General features: G+C 47.9%; 1 protein-coding gene across 1 annotated transcript; it reads right to left on the bottom strand.

The window, feature by feature from the left end:
- Positions 1-550: 550 nt before the first annotated feature.
- On the bottom strand, positions 551-2,603 carry LOC133263055 (G-protein coupled receptor 35-like). The gene is made up of 2 exons (XM_061442682.1): positions 1,965-2,603; positions 551-882 (listed from the first exon to the last, which is right to left on the bottom strand). The coding sequence occupies exons 1-2, from the start codon at positions 2,601-2,603 to the stop codon at positions 577-579; spliced, it is 945 nt and encodes a 314-aa protein (XP_061298666.1). The 3' UTR covers positions 551-576.
- Between the last annotated feature and the right edge of the window lie 14,074 nt (positions 2,604-16,677).

Here is a 16,677-nt window from a genome sequence, read left to right as displayed (position 1 = left end):
GTGTACTGCTGTGTGGGTGCTCAGTTTCCTGTGTTTAATTGCATGTTATGTACCAATAAGTGCATGGTGGAAACAGTGGCCTTAGCATCTGTTTTCCATCCCACATGGCTCTTCCTCTCGAAACTGCGATACAATGATCTAAGACCATAGTCAAAGCTGGAGTCAAGTCACTGAGGACAGAAGGACAAAATTCAAGTTAATATCAGACCCTTTGGAGAGGGTTGCCCCTTTTTAGCAGGTACGCCTGCACCTACGATCATTGCAAGTACTGTAGAAGGTTCCATTTCCTCTGCCTCAAAACTTCAGCAGCGCTGGTGGCTCTTAACACCTACACTGTGCAACACCTTGTTTATGTTGTGACTTGATCTGGTGGCTGGGATGGGGGGCTAGATGAGCTTTGTAGGCCCTTTCCAACCCAGGCTATTCTCTGACTGTGTGGTCTCTCCAGAGAGAAAGAGCGACAGTTAGCCCAGTAACACTGAAGATGTCTTATCCTGATGTTGCAGAGATGTTTTTTTTGCGGGGGTTGCTGTTTTTCATCCCTCTTGCCTCCCTCCTTCCACCCCACTCTTTCCTTTAGCAAGTGTGTGTCTGCAAGGGATGGAGTTGATCTGTTTTTTCACTGCTGGTTTTGGAGGGTAGAAGGGCTTCATGGAACTCCTTGGTCACAAAGTAGTGGCAGACACTATCCAGGCAGCAGTTAGATGTGGCAACACACCTTGTCATGGGGGAGATGTTCTTCATAACATGGAGCATGAAACAGATAGCTCCAATGCTATCCGTTACGAACCTGGCAAGTAACCCAAAGAAGACTGGCAGAAAACAGACTAGAAATACAATCAGGTTTGCATAAAGAATGTGAACAGCTTTCTGGATTGGTTTCTGTCCTGGGTTCAGCAGTAGCAGTCATGTTTCTCCTCCTTGGTAGCTGGTGCAGTGCAGTGTTTTGACTTTCGGCTCGGGAACAGAGCTGATAGAGATGTTTTGGTTTGGCCAAGGACTTTGTGAGCCTCATGCTCTGCCAGGGAGGAGGGTAAGCCAGGAGGAAGCGGAGACAGGACACCTGACCCAAACTGACCAAAGAGCTATTCCATACCACAGCACGTCATGCCCAGGATGTAACTGGGAGTGAGCCGGAAGGGCTGGGAGACTGCAGGGTTGGAGGAGGTATCGGTCGGAGCTTGGTCGGGCTGAGGGGGGCGAGTTATCGGTCAGCTGATGGATGGGAATCAGGGAGTCTCGGTTGGTGCGATATTGCCGCCGGTGCACTGTTGTGGTCGCAATTGGCACTTGTTGTTCTTCAACTTTCAGCAACCCCACAGCAGAGGGATCTTCTGAGAGACCAGGCAAGGTGGACAGCTGCTCAATTTCCTCAGTCTCCAAAGCAGCAATACCAAAAGCCCACCGGTACCCTTTTGGGTCTTTGAAGTACCCTCTCTTGAGGTAGTCTATGCCGAGGATGCATGGAGCCTCTGGACCAGTCACAATAGGGTGCTTTTGCCACTCAACATTACCCTGCACCAAGGTACAGCCGCAACAGCTTGGGTTCCCAGCTGGCTGCGCGTAGCAGAAGCCAGTTGCATGGAGGATTTTGTTCAGGTTCCCCTTTCAGAAGACCAGTCAGTATCCTGTGTGCTGATGCCCACTGTCACTCCTTTCCCTGTACCCTGCAGGTGGCCCTTCATTCGCCAGCAAACCAACCACGCCGACGGGCATGGGTGGAGGATTCCCCCCGTCGCCGCAGAAACCCTCTCCTGTGGTATGGAATACCTCCCCGGCTAGCCCAGGTCAGGCGCCCCGTCTCTGCCTCCTCACAGCTTCCCCTCCTCCCTGGCAGAGCATGAGCCTCACAAAGTCCTTGGCCAAACCAAAACATCTCTATCAGCTCTGTTCCCGAGCCGAAAGTCAAAACACTGCACTGCACCAGCTACCAAGGAGGAGAAACATGACTGCTACTGCTGAACCCAGGACAGTTTCTCCTCTGGTGAATTGGTGTTCAGGCATCTCTTAAGGCTCCTGATCGCTTCTGTGGAGCAAAAAGTCAAGGTTGCTAATGGAAGAATAAAAATGAAGAACATGGAAAGCAGGCTCAGAGCAGCAGGCACGGTGGTATCCTTCTGGAAGCACAGGGTGGACTGGCTCTGCCGAATCTGTGCAGTGGCACCGATTATCCCAGAAACCCACAGAAGCCCACAGAGAAGGGCTGCCTTTGATGGAGACCTGAAGGCCCTGGCTTTCAAGGGGTGTTTTATGGCAATGTATCGGTCAGTGGAGATAAATGTAATTATGTAGGTACTCACTGACATGTTGATGAAATACGTTGTCTCTGTAAACTGGCAGAGTACATCCCGGGCTGACTTATTCCAGAGCAAATAAGCCCTGAAAGGCAAGGTGCAGATGGCAAAGCAGTCTGCAAAGACTAAGTTGATTACATACACCCTCGTTTCTGTCCACTCCTTTATCTTGCAAAATAACACCCAGAGGGCAAGGACATTAAATAGAGCTCCAATAAAGAAAAGGACCTTATACAGAGCAAGTTCAAAGAGACAGACACGGTGATAAAGTTCTGGACTTCTGATACTGCAGTTGCTGGACACATTCATTGTCCTGTTGTGCAGAAGTTGTGTGATGTTCTGAGACCTGAAATAGGAAAAGACACAGTAAGACTTTCCTCCTACCTCTTGATAGATGCATATCCCGTAGAAAATAAGGTATTTAAGTACCTATTTACTTTGCCCATCACAAATGTGCATTTGAGTCTACAAAGCTGGCCGCCTCAGCCTCTAAATGGATGCATCCTCTGTCAAGCTTTGTGTACATTTACTCAGTTTAGGAGTAAATATCTCCAAGTACACTTCCAATAGGACACGGCAGGCAGTCTGTATTAAATAGTGGCATCTCGAATGGAGGGGTGGAATAGCAGTGAGAAGAGCCCCCATAGACAGTGAGGGCATCCTGTGACAATGGGATTCCTTAGGCCAGACTGTGCAAATGAGGTAAGGTTACCCTTAGCTTGGTTATGAGCTAGGCAGGGATTGCAGCAACCAAACCTAAAGCCCAGCACAACCCATGAGCAAAAGCTCTTCTAGCAGGTCTGCTGGCTTGGGAGACAGAGGAGCGGTGTGAAGGCCTGGAGGGGCATAGCAGATGTCACTTGGTGGACATGCTCGTGCTCTGGCTCTAACTGGGCAGGTTTCTGAGCCTTCGGGCTGCCTTGCAAACCTGGAGCTCCTGCTCAAAGCTGAGGAAGAGAGATGAATCCGAGTTCCTGCATCCCAAAGGCATGCTTGAAACCCTAAGTGAGTGAGTGAGGCATGTAGCCGTCCACTCCTTGTGAGGGCAATGAGGGGGTGCAAGGATTAACCTGATTGTAAGCCCGTGCATTCCAGGAGAGAGTTCCATTCTGTGGATGTAAAGCAGACACTCATGCCTGAAAGAGGGAACACCAGTGCAAAACAAGGAACTTGCCATTAAGGGCTGCGTGAGATGGCTCCTGCTCAAGGCAGGCATTCTGTCACCCTGCCAAGTCTGTCAGATGTAAGTAGTAGCTACTGAGTCTGTGTCACACTGGCTGCAGGATGTTCTGCAAGAAAACTGGTTATGTGAAGAGTGTGAGTTCATGGGCTGATGGAAATCAGCTTTTGTCAGAGCCCATCCTGTGCACAGTGGCTCTATGTGGCCTGCAGAAGGAACAGTTCTCTGAACTGGTGATTCTGTGTGTACGTCACTGAATTTCTGCTTGCACCTAAATGCACTTTGGAAGGAATTTAACTTCTGAATTTGAAGTATGTGTTTTTTTGCCATTCCTACAGGAAACTGCAATGGTGAAACCCTACAGCTTTCAGAGATATAGGGAGGAACACCATGACTGAACAGGCTTGGTTAAGCAGTTGTTTGCCTCTCCAAGCAACTCGGACCTCCTTGTGGTCATTTGCTGAGAGCACTTGCTGCAAAATCAGACTTCAGTGACTGATAAACACACAAATAACTCAACTGCTGGGCGATATGTAAGTGTCTTAGGCACTCACAGGCACTAACGTGGGTCGTGCACAGAGCTCTTTCCAGTTCTTGTGTGCTCAGCCCTGGGTTTCCCAACAGGGGCTTGCTGCTCGCTGCCTGCACCCTGGAAGGAAGCTGTTTGCTGTCACCTGAGGAAAACCTCTCTGCACTACAGTAAGTAGCAGTAGGGAAATAGCTTACATCAAAGGCTGAAGCTGCCGCATTGTTATGCTCGTTAACTGCATCAGGCAGACGTCTTTGCTGGCATGGCTGATGCCCAGATGGCTTTCATCAGCTCTGGTCTGCAATGCCAGCAGCAGCCTCTGTGCTGGAGTACAAGGCAGGCAAACCGGGCTGGTGTGCTCTGCTGCATGAAAGGGCTGTGGCTGACACCACCCTTAGAGCTGGAGATGTGGCCCGAATGCAGTTCCCAGCATTGGGGCTCAGAAGTGCTCCAGGCAGATCAGAGACTGGTGGGAGGAGGGAGGAAATGAGCAGAGAGTTTAAAGCAGGCCATGTAGCACAGATGGGGTATGGCTGAGCACAAAATATCTTTAAAAAGATGCAGTCTGACAAGCTAGCATATCCTGTGGCTGCTGGAAATGCTTTACGGTGGGGTAGATAAGGTGGCTGCAGCATCAGAGGAGCTAGGCAGCAGCGTGCAGCTGTGAGAAAAGGATGGAGATGGCTGTATAACAGCATCTTGCTGCTGCTGGAGGACCAGGAACAGTCTGGGCCTCAACGTATGAGGTCAGCAGTACTGTGTCCTGTGTCCTGCTTTCCCCCATCATAGACTGGGGAGAACTGGGCAGTTGCCATCCCCCTCCATGGAAGGCCAATTTTTGCCCATTTCTATCCCATTTTAAGTCTTTTTTGGCTATTTCTAAAATATTTATGGCCCTTTCTATTCTATTTTTGCCAAGTTCTTACCAGTTTTAAGCCTTTGTTGTCTATTTCTAATCCATTCTTGCCCATTTGTACCCCATTTTAAGCATTTTTTACTCTTTCTAAACAATTTATGACCATTTCTATCTTATTTTTGTCCATTTCTTACAAGTTTTAAGCCATTTTTGGCTATTTCTGAACTATTTGTGGCCATTTCTAGCTTGTTTAAAGCTTTTCTTAGCTATTTCTAAACTGGTTTGAGCTATTTCTAACCCTTTTTTGCCCAATTCTAACAGTTTTTAAGCCATTTTGGCTGACTCCGAACCACTTTTGTCCAGTTCTTACCAATTTCTTGCCATTTCTAACTCATCTTTGCCCTTTCCAACTCATGTTTGCCCTTTCCTACCTTGGTTTAACTCATTTTTGCCCATTGATAACGTATTTTCTGCTGTTGCTAACCCTTTGCAAGTCTTTTTTGGCTATTTCTAAACAATTTATGGCCGATTCTGTCTTATTTTTGCCCATTTCTTACCTGTTTTAAGCCTTTTTTGCCATCTTTGCCCTTTGGTAACCCATTTTAACTCCTGTGTGCCTCTTGCTAAAAAAATTTATGGCCGTTTCTAGCCTGTTTCATGTTTTTCTTAGCTGTTTCTAAATTGGTTTGGGCTATTTCTAACCCTTTTTTGCCCAGTTCTAATTATTTTAAAACCATTTTGGCCATTTCCAAACCCTTTTTGTCCAGTTCTTCCCAATTTCTTGCCATTTCTAACCCATTTTTGCCTTTTCCTGTCTTGGTTGCTGTTTTTCATCCCTCTTGCCTACCTCCTTCCACCCCGCTCTTTTCCTTTAGCAAGTTTGGGTCTGCAAGGGATGGATTTATCCACCCTCTGCTTTCACCAGCTGGTCTGTAATTTGTCTGTAGTTATCCTCCCCATTTCTGCATTTTATAGAATCATGGAACGGTTCATGTTGGAAGGGACCTTAAAGCTCATCCACGTCCAACCCCTGCCACGGGCGGGCGGAGACAACATCACACTAGAGCAGCTTGCTCCAAGCCCCTGTGTCCCACCTGGCCTTGAACACTGCCAGGGATGGGGCAGCCACAGCATCTCTGGGCACCCTGTGCCAGCGCCTCAGCATCCTCGCAGGGAAGAGCTTCCGACTGAGAGCTCGTCTCAGTCCCCCCTCTGTCAGGTTAAAGCCATTCCCCATTGGCCTGTCCCTACAGGCCCTTGTCCAAAGAGCCCCTCTCCAGGTTTCTTGTAGCCCCTTTAGGCACTGGAGCTGCTCTAAGGTCTCCCCTTAAGGAGCCTTCTCTTCTCCAGGCTGAACAAGCCCACCTCTCTCTGCCTGGCTCCACATCCACATCCCTCTTGAGTTGGGGCTCAAGATCTGGATGCAGGACTTTGTTTCCTCTTACGCTGGCATGCATGCGGAGTGACACTTTAACAGCTGGACAGATCTAGATCCTCCCGTAGAAATACCCGGGGCCAGTAAATCAGAGCAGAAGCACATCCTCTGCTTGATCAAGGAAGAGGTTGTTTTGTTCAACTTGTTTACGTGCTTAATTCAAGAAGTTTTTTCCCTTCCAGTCAATTACATTCGTGGGATCGAAAACGTTGTCACAGGAAATCTCAGCTTGATTTGCCTTCCTGGGTTGAGATCATTGCGTTGCTTTTTCCTAAACAGCAATTGCTTTGCTTGCAGGCTGTTTTGCAGCAGCTCTAGGGGGAATTCCCACTATTTTTCTAATCGTGCTGTTGGATGTTGTAACGATGCAGGTCCCCGGTTTCCTCTTGACATTTGGGTACTACCAGCAGAGTTTACGGCTCTTGGTGTTGTCTTTGTTGAATTAGTACCCATGCAGTCTCTCCAACCCAATGGGAGTCCACCACAGAACTCACAGTGTGTTGTCCTTGTTTACGATGCCTTCTGTCTAGGCGATGTAGGCGACTTGACAAAGCTTTGCCGTCATCACCTGCACACACAGAGCTCCTGCCCTCGCTTGGCTGCCTAGAACTCCGTCTGTGCACAGCCTCTCTGGTGCCCGCTCCCCAGCATCAGTAAGTGTTTCTGTAAGGCTTTCTTTTCGGAGGTGTTATATTTATAGGAATGGTTTAGGTTCCCTAAGGTTCCTTCTTGGTCCGGTTTGCCATTTTTGTCATTGGGTTCTGAACGTTTCCTTTCCTGGAAGCAGAGTTTTGAGGTTGCTTTTTACCTCTTGTGTGCTGTGTTGGGTTGTCAGTTGAAATCTTCACTGCTGGGAGACCCAAAGCAGAGCAGTGAGGAGGAGGGGGAAGCAGGAGTCGTGTTTTAAATGTCAGTAGCTCGGTGAAGGGAGCAGCATGCCTGGTGGTTGTTGCCCATCACCTCCAGCTGGGGATCTCGTGAGCGGTTCCACCAACACAGCATTCCGGCCACGCTTTCCCTTCTGGCTTTTTTCAGTGCCCTTGTGAGAAGACATCCTCAGGCACTTTGCTGTTTCAGAACGAAAAACTTACAGGTCCAAATAGGATCACATTGCACAGAGCCCCCCCCCATCCCCTCCCTCCCTCTCCCTCCTCTCACCCCCCCCACCCCCCCCGCCCCTCCCTCCCTCCCAAGAGAGAAAAGGGCCCTTCCCTAGAGCAGACCCGAGGGTGCTTTCTGCAGGAGCACGTCCCCAGCCCTGGATGCTGGCGAGCGGGCACCGGAGCGGCCGCGGGCAGACGGAGTTTTAGGCGGCCAAGCTGGGGCAGGAGCTCCGTGTGTGCAGGTGGTGCCTGCGGGGGAAACGCTGTTGGGTTTGCGCATTCAGGAAGAGGCTCTGCAGTACTGGGGCTGGGCTAAGTTGCAAAGGGAACTCTTATTGGAGGTTCTTCCAGGCTTGTTCGCTTTTCTCGCTTTGCGTTTGCTTTGTAGCAGTTTATAATCACATCCTGCTCTTGCGCTTTTTATTCTCTTTACGCATTTTTATTTATCTGCGATGATTCCGCAGAGGAGCAGGTGAGTAGAGGACTGAGGGGGTCCTCTGAAGAAAGGGGGTCACAGCTGGATTTGGGGCTGAATCCCTCACAAAGACCTTTCCATGACACGCCCGAAACTCGGTGCAGCGGGGAAGGGGGGAGTGGGGGGGCGGTGTGGCGCCGGCGCTCTCGCTGCTGCCATCCTGTGTCCAGAGCTGGGTACTGCAGCCCGGGCTCCGCGCATGAGCCGTGCTGCTCTCTTTGTCCCCGCAGCTGTCCCCGGAAGTGGCCGGTGTCACGTGGTGGCTGCTGGCTTCCGGTGAGCAATGGCCGGCGGGGCCGCGCGTTGGGGTGCTCGTGGCCGCAGCCCGGTGTTCGCGCGCCGGCTTCGGTCCCCCCGGCGCCGTGTCGGTGCCGCATGCGCAGCGCCCGGGAGCAGCATGGCGGCGGGCAGGGTCCGGGTCCCGGCAGCGGCGGCAGCGGGTGAGATCCGAGCCCACCGGGGGTCCGGGGCGAGCGGGGAGGCCTTGGGCGGGCGCAGAGGGACGTCTCCTGCCCGCTGGGAGCCCGGCGCGGGAAGCCTCACAGCGCCCGGTGCGGTCCGGTTGCGGTCTGCCGGGGACGAGCCGGCTCAGCAGCCCCCAGTGCGCTTCATTCTGCCTTCATCTCCCTTGGTGAATCTCAGGCGCCTCGGAGGCTCCTGGCCCGGCATCCTGCGCCTTGCCACTGCTTATTTGAGGGTGAACTGAAAATGTCTCGGGGCTTGTTTCTGGGGAAGTCTCCCGTTTCTCGACTGTCCTGGTGCTCTGTGGACAGGCTCCTGGCTGTGTGCTGTCTGTGCAGGTGTCCAGCAGGAGCCTTCCTCTTCTTTACTTACATCCTTTTAGGGTTCAATTTCAGAACTTTCTGGCAGGCACATGGTACCCCAACTTACTGTTTAACTATGGCGGCTTAGTTTTATAGGTTGTACAAAGGTAGCATTCTTTTTAACCACAGAGCGTGTCTGTCTGCCCTGGGTTCAGCAGTAGCAGTCATTTTTCTCCTTCTTGGTAGTGGTGCAGTGCTGACTTTCTGACTTTCAGCTTGGGAACAGCACTGATAACACCGATGGTTTTAGTTACTGCTCAAATGTTTGGTCTGACCAAGGACTTTGTGAGCCTCATGCTCTGCCAGGGAGGAGGGGAAGCCGGGAGGAAGCAGAGACAGGACACCTGACCCAAACTGACCAAAGAGGTATTCCATACCACAGCACGTCATGCCCAGCGTGCAGCTGAGAGTTACCTGGAAGGGCTAGTTCACTGCGGGGTTGGACTGGGTATTGGTTGGTGCTAGGGCGGGCAGGGTGGGGTGAGTCAGTGGGTGGTGAGGTGTTGTATTCTCTTCCTTATTTCCTTTATCATTGTTATAGGTGGTAGCAGCAGTGGTTTGTGTTATACCTTAGTTAATAAACTGTTGTTATCTCAACCCATGAGAGTTACATGCTTTCTATTCTTCTTCCCATCCCTCTGGGAGCAGGGGGAACAAAAGGGGGGCAGTGAGAGAGAGTCTGCATGGCTGATTTATGTCTGACTGGGTCTAAACCACAACACTGTCACCCAAAGATGACATTGTCTTTAAGCACAGAGTGTGCTTGTTGAAGTGAGGGTATTTCAAACCCTTCTTTTCTTGCAGCTTTCTGTCTCAAAAAGCCCGGGCAGATTTGTGACCTACACTGATGTTCAGGCTTCCTACAGATAGAGAGCAAATCAGTGGAATTACTTCAAACAGTTGTGCAAGCCTGGTGTTAACAGTCCTCGCAAGGTCTGTATGTATCAGGAGGTGATGGAATGCTTCCCTGTGGTTGTGGTATTGTGGCAAGTATCCTTTAGGACTTAAGTACTCCACAGCAGTAGAGGGGAGTGTCTCAAACCAGTTCTTAAGGCTCCTGAGTTACGTGCTTAATGAGTTACGTGCTGAGTTAGGTACTGCTTAATTTGGGGCACGGAAAGTAAGTGATTACATGAGTTAGATGCTGTAGCTGGGAGAACTAGTGCCTGGGTTTAGACCCAGTTAAGGGAGGACTTAAATGGCAGCGAAATTTAGTAAGAATCCAGCTGTGCTGAAACTTGGCACCACATGTAGCACCCTGAACTATCCAATCAGGGTGCGCTTAGTCCGCATGCACTTGTACCGATCTTGCTTTTCTATAGATGTGATGTTGTAGCTAACTAGTCTGGCAGTAATGCGTGTTTGGGTTTCGCTTACCTGACGTGCTGAGGGCAAAACGCTTCACTCGTCAAGGTTTCAAACAACCCCAGCATGGTCTTTGCACTCTTCAGAAGCACTCATTGGAGCTTGACTGTTTCTTAACAGGCGTGTGGCATTGTTACGAGCATCTCGAAGGAATACCTTGGGTCTGACCTCACTGTTTCTGATGCTGGATTCCAGAGAGACTTCAGAGTGTACCTGCAGCCGAGGCAAACGTGGGTCGCAGTGAGTAAGTGCCCTTTCAACTTGGTATCGGTTAATAGATATTCAGGAGGTTCAGTCGCTGTCTTGCTCCAGTTTCTGCCTTGGTAAATCTCCTCCTCTGCATATGCTGCTCACAGAAGGAAGCACAATTCTCTTTATGCTTTTTCTGCAAGGCTACCAGTGTCTGTGTAAGGGGCCATAATGCGGTCGCAGTAGTGATGAGAGTGAAAAAGGCTGGTGTTACTAGCAATCTGCTTGCTCTGTAGCAATTTCTTGCTATTTCTAACCCATTTTTGCCTTTTCCTAACTTGGTTTAATCCGTTTTTGGCCATTTCTAACCCTTTTTTGCCAATTTCTAACCCATTTTAAGGTTTTTTTTTTGGCTATTTCTAAACAATTGATGGCCACTCCGCCCCCCCCCCCCCCCGCTTCTTACCCTTTTTAAGTCTTTTTTGGCTTTTTCTGAACAGTTCCTTGCCATTTCTAGCCTGTTTTAAGATTTTCTTAGCTATTTCCAAACTGGCGTAGCCTGTTTCTAACCCTTTTTTTCCCAATTCTAAGTCTTTTTAAGCCCTTTTGGCCATTTTCAAACCGTTTTTTTTTTTTTCCCTGTTCCTATCTCTTGCCGTTTCTAACCTCTTTTTGGCCTTTCCCAATTTGTTCTAAACCATTTTTGGCCCTTTCTAATCTATTTGAAGTCTTTTGGCTATTTCTGAACAGTTGCTGGTCGTTCCTACCTTCTTTTGCCCCATTTCTTACCAGTTTTAAGACTCTTGGCTGTTTCTAACCCATTTTTCCCATTGATAACTCATTTTATATATTTTTGGCTATTTCTAAGCAATGGCCACTTCTGTCTTATTTTTGCCCACTTGTTACGCTTTTAAGTCTTTTTTGGCTATTTCTGAACAAGTGACGGCCATTTCTAGCCTGTTTTAAGCTTTTCTTAACTCTTTCTAAACTGGCTTGAGCTGTTTTTAACCCTTTTCTGCCCAATTCTAACTTTTTTTTAAGCCCTTTTGGCCATTTCCAAACCTTTTTTGTCCTGTACTTACCAATGTCTTGCCATTTCTAACCCGTTTTTGCCCTTGCCTCTGTGGACAGCTATTTCTAAACTGGCTTGGCCTATTTCTAACCCTTTTTTAGCAAGTTTTAAGTCTTTTTAAGCCACTTTGGCCATTCCCAAATCGTTTCTCTGCTGTTCTTGCCACTTCTAACCCATTTTTGCCCTGTCCTGACTACCTTTGAAACATTTTTATCCATTTCTAACCCCTTTTATCTCCTTTGTTCTATTTCTAAAAAAATTGCCTGTCATTCCTATCTTATTTTGGCCCGTTTTTAGCCTGTTTTAAGCTTTTCTTAGCTCTTTCTAAACTGGCTTGGCCGACTTCTAAGCCTTTTTTACCGAGTTCTAAGTCTTTTTAAGCCCTTTTGGCTGTTTCCAAACTGGTTTTGTCCTGTTCTTACCAATTTTTTGCCATTTCTAACCCCTTTTTTCCCTTTCCCAACTTGGTTTAAACCATTTTGGGCCCTTTCTAACCCATTTGAAGTCTTTTTTGGCTATTTCTGAACAATTGCTGGTCATTCCTATCTTATTTTTTCTTACCAGTTTTAAGACTATTTGGCTGTTTTGAACCCATTTTTCCCATTGATAACCCATTTCAAGTCTTTTTTGGCTATTTCTAAACAATTGATGGCCACTTCTATCTTATTTTTGCCCACTTCTTACCCTTTTTAGGTCTTTTTTGGCTATTTCTGAACAATTGATGGCCATTTCTAGCCTGTTTTAAGTTTTTCTTAGCTATTTCTAAACCGGCTTGAGCTATTTCTAACCCTTTTTTAGCGTGTTCTATTTCTTTTTAAGCTATTTTGGCCATTCCCAAACCATTTTGGCTAGTTCTTGCCATTTCTAACCCAACCCATTTTTGCCCTATCCTGACTACCTTTGAAACATTGTTATTCATTTCTAACCCAGTTTAACTGTGCTATTTCTATACAGTTTACAGTCATCTCTATCTTATTTTTGCCCATTTATTAGCTAATGGGCTACTTTTTTTTTGCTACTTCTGAACAGTTCCTTGCCATTTCTAGCCTGTTTTAAGCTTTTCTTAGCTCTTTCTAAACTGGCTTGGCCTATTTCTAATCCTTTTTTGCCAAGTTCTAAGTCTTTTTAAGCCCTTTTGGCCATTTTCCAACCCTTTTTGTCCTGTTCCTGCCAACTTCTTGCCATTTCTAACCTGGTTTTGCCCTTTCCCATCTTCATTTAAACCATTTTTGTCCCTTTCTAACCCATTTTAAGTCTTTTTTTTTTTTTTGCTATTTCTGAACAATTGCTGGTCAGTCCTATCTTATTTTCTCCCATTTTTTTACCAGTTTTAAGACTATTTTGGCTATTTCTAACCCATTTTTCCCATTGCTAACCCTTTTTAAGTCTTTTTTGGCTGCTTCTAAACAATTGATGATCCTTTCTATCTTCTTTTGCCTGTTTCTTATTAGTTTTAAGCCATTTTGCTGTATTTCTGCACAGTTCCTTGCCATTTCTAGCCCGTTTTAAGCTTTTCTTAGCTCTTTCTAAACTGGCTTGGCCTATTTCTAACACTTTTCTGCCCAGTTCTAACTCTTTTTAAGCCCTTTTGTCCGATTCCAAAGTGGTTTTGTCCTGTTCTGACCAATCGCTTGTTGTTTCTAACCCCTTTTTGCCCTTTCCCTACTTGGTTTAAACCATTTTTGGCCCTTTCTAACCCATTTCAAGTCTTTTTTGGCTATTTCTGAACAATTGCTTCTCATTCCTATCTTATTTTCTCCCATTTCTTACCAGTTTTAAGACTCTTTTGGCTGTTTTTAACCCATTTTTCCCATTGATAACCCATTTCAAGTCTTTTTTGGCTGCTTCTAAACAATTGATGGCCACTTCTGTCTTATTTTTGCCCGCTTGTTACGCTTTTTAAGTCTTTTTTGGCTATTTCTGAACAATTGATGGCCATTTCTATCCTGTTTTAAGCTTTAAGCTGTGTTCAGCCTTCACAGTGGGGAAGCAGAAGGCAATAACTAAGTCCTGATGAAGATAAGGAGGGGCATTTTTCTCTCTCAGTCTGTGTATGCCCCCTCCTTGAGGGCCCCAGAACTGAGATGAAAAACTCTGTGCATCTTTTGTAGACCTGTTTACATTCAGGTCACTGAATTTTCTTGGATGCTGACCTGAGGCTGTGGAACGAACCGTCACAAATGTCATCACTTGTGGTTTTCACAAGTGCTTCACTGCTTTCTCTTACAAGGGCAGCGTGTTTAAAACAATCCGACTGGCACAAGGCAGCGTAAGCGTCATCCCTGACGATCTGGGTCTGGATTCTGAGGCTGTGTCAGATCTGTGGGACCTGAAGCCAGTTCCCCTGTCCCTGTGCAAACCTCCCAACACCCCACGGCTGAGGGAAACCTCTGCCTCTGCTTCTGCCTCTGCACAGCTTCTTGGTTTCAGATGGAGGAGACAGGGCCTGCTGCGTGTAACCGTGCACCACTGTTGGGCTGGTTTAAATGTTGTCTAACCCTCTGAGGCACCCGCAACGAAGGGATGTGTCTCGGGGTCAGAGGAGGTGTGCTTCAGGCGTTTAAGAGTCTGTCTTCTGGAGGTGGAGTCCAGAGAATTCTTTTACTTCCATTGCAGCGGTAGGATTTGAAGTGACACCGATAGAAATCAGACAGAAGCCTGGGTTATGAATTAAACACTGCTCACAGCTAAGAGAGGAAATGTTCCGGGATACGGTGCTCTCATCTCTCTAACCTTGGAGCAAGTTTATGTGATTCCAGCAGCACAAGTGGAAGGTGAAAACGGATTGAGAAACTTCAGTCAGCTTCAATTTAATCATCAGCTCATTTCTGAACTGTTTTACTTAATACTATAGCACATACATACAGTTACTAGGCTAGGATTTGTAGGTGGAAAAGTGCTCATTTTCTGCCTTTGAGCACTTGGTTTATTCATTTCTGTAGTTTCCCCTCATTTCCTTCTGCTGATTGTGTTGGTTTTTTGTACAAGAAAAATACTTTCAAATATACTGTGTTCATTTAATGGGGGCGGGGGTGGTGGCCGTGGCGGTGAAAAAGCAGATTACTCCCTGCCTAATTGAGCCCAGGTTTGTTCCCTGATCTCAGCAGTGGCTACAGCTGGTTGAAAGTCAGGAGTCCTCCCATAAATCATTGCTCTCTATAAAAAGAAACCCAGCAACAGAAAGTAGCAAGAACATGTGGCTGGGGAGAAAAATAGAGTAAAGTTTTTGAAAAATAATGTTATTTTCTTCAGATGTTTTTTTTTTTCTCTCTGTTTTCTGTAGGCAAGAGTAAGCTTCCCTGAAGCAGTCCCTTCTGGGTTATTGTCTGGAAGTTGAGGTAAGGGAGGTTGTATCTTATTTTATGTTACATATTTCAGGGCCTGGCTAAAGAGCGTTCTGAATTTCACTGCTAATTCTGATGTTACAAAATAGCCATTACCCTGGAGCTTTGTCTAGCACAAGAAGGTAGGTCATTGTATGTAATGTTGTATCATAGAATCATAGAGGAGCATTTGGCTAAACAATGTTTAAAATACATAATTCCGCCAAAATCAGGAGTGCTGCATAAAGAAAAGGGTAGAGATATGATCCAGCTGCAGTTGGCGTAGGTGACAGACCTGGAGCTTACTGCTCATTGTTGACTGTTCCAGTTGGTTATTTTATCTAGCATGGAAAATACTCAAGTAAACCTGTACAAGCAGGATACCTGCTTAACAGTAAAAGTAATGATGTATTTTTACTGCTAAAGAGAATCACTTATGACAAACACTCTGAGATTCTGCTCTGTCACACTGAAATTTAACGAGGAGAGCTTGCCGCGGTGTGCTCATTGGTGCATTCCAAGAAAGTTAACGGTGGTCAGAGCACTAGTTTTAAGTATTACTTAAAGAGCATTCCTTGTAAGTGTTGTCCCTTCATCTGGTGTTTCTAGCATTTGAGCAGCATCTTCAGTGCACCCTCGGACCTAGACAACGTGAGGGAGTGTTGAGAGGCACGAGAGCTCCTAGGCTGATGTGGGTGGGAGCCAGGTTTAGAGCTGGGGTGAGTGTTTGTGCAGAGAAAGGTGCAGCAGCAGAGGCTGCATTGGTGGTGGCAGCATGTGAATCCATGCATTAACCCAGCTTGCTGCAATGGTTTTGGCTGAGGAGAGCAGCCAGGATAAAATACTACCTTCACAGTCTTTATCTGCAGTAACTGCAGTGTTCCGGGTATGTCAGCCTGTATAGCCCAAATGACTGACAGTAACAGCAAAGTGCAGTTTCTGCGAAGCTCTCACACCCCAAAGCTTTTCCAGCAGTCAAACACATCGGTTTCCCTCTCTTCCCCCAACAGAGGGGAAGTTTGTGGCCGGTTGCAGTGACAGCACATGGAGAGGTGTTGCCCTGAAACAGGATGAAACGGCTGCATCCTTCCAGGAGGCTGTCTCCGAAAGGAGAATTGCCCCCTGAGCTGGAGAGCTGCCCCTGCAGTGAGTGCCCACCCCCAGAGAGGGAGGGGGAGCTGGGGACTTAGCACCTTCCTGCCTATCACCGGGGATGGAAAAATGTCCTGATCTGAAATGGTTTGGGTTGGGAGGGGCCTTAAAGCTCATCCACGTCCAACCCCCTGCCTCAGGCAGGGACACCTTTCAGTAGAGCAGCTTGCTCCAAGCCCCTGTGTCCAACCTGGCCTTGAGCACTGCCAGGGATGGGGCAGCCACAGCTTCTCTGGGCACCCTGTGCCAGCGCCTCAGCACCCTCACAGGGAAGAGCTTCTGCCTGAGAGCTCCTCTCAGTCTCCCCTCTGTCAGGTTAAAGCCATTCCCCTTGGCCTGTCCCTACAGGCCCTTGTCCAAAGCCCCTCTCCAGGTTTCCTGGAGCCCCTTTAGGCACTGGAGCTGCTCTAAGGTCTCCCCTTCAGGAGCCTTCTCTTCTCCAGGCTGACCCAGCCCATCTCTCTCTGCCTGGCTCCACAGCAGAGGTGCTCCAGCCCTCGCAGCATCTCCATGGTTTCCTCTGGCTCACTCGAGCAGCTCCACGTCCCTCTTGAGTTGGGGCTCAAGAGCTGTCAGCAAAGATGTCATATGTATGCTGCACAGGTATGAGACTAGACTTGGGCAGGGCAGCACTTCACAGGGGTGTTAATGCAACCATGGGCACTGCTGGGCAGGCCCTGGGCAGCCAGCTGACCTGGGAGGGAAGCACAGCCAGAAAGAATGAGGGGATACACTCACTGCTTCTGGGGCAGAAGAGCTCTAGGTGAGGGCCACAGCGCTTAGGTGAGGGGCTTTTCCTCCCCGTTTCCAGACAGCATAAAGAAATCTGGAAACTGCCTGCTCTGACCTTGCTGCTGTTGCTCACAGCTCTCAAATACAA

This window comes from Pezoporus flaviventris, unplaced genomic scaffold (genome assembly GCF_033815535.1).
Source record: "Pezoporus flaviventris isolate CSIRO_AGI_PZ_B2104156 unplaced genomic scaffold, CSIRO_AGI_Pfla_v1 ptg000239l, whole genome shotgun sequence".
Taxonomy (NCBI): Eukaryota; Metazoa; Chordata; class Aves; order Psittaciformes; family Psittacidae; genus Pezoporus; species Pezoporus flaviventris.
This window is presented reverse-complemented; position numbering and strand designations above follow the sequence as displayed.

Bases quoted from the DNA above. Each gene is read 5' to 3' on its own strand.
- LOC133263055 (XM_061442682.1), bottom strand. From the start codon at position 2,603: ATGAATGTGTCCAGCAACTGCAGTATCAGAAGTCCAGAACTTTATCAC. The intron at 883-1,964 runs GTTCAGCAGTAG...AACCCAGGACAG, and splicing joins CAGAGGAGAAACTGTCCTGG to AAACCAATCCAGAAAGCTGT.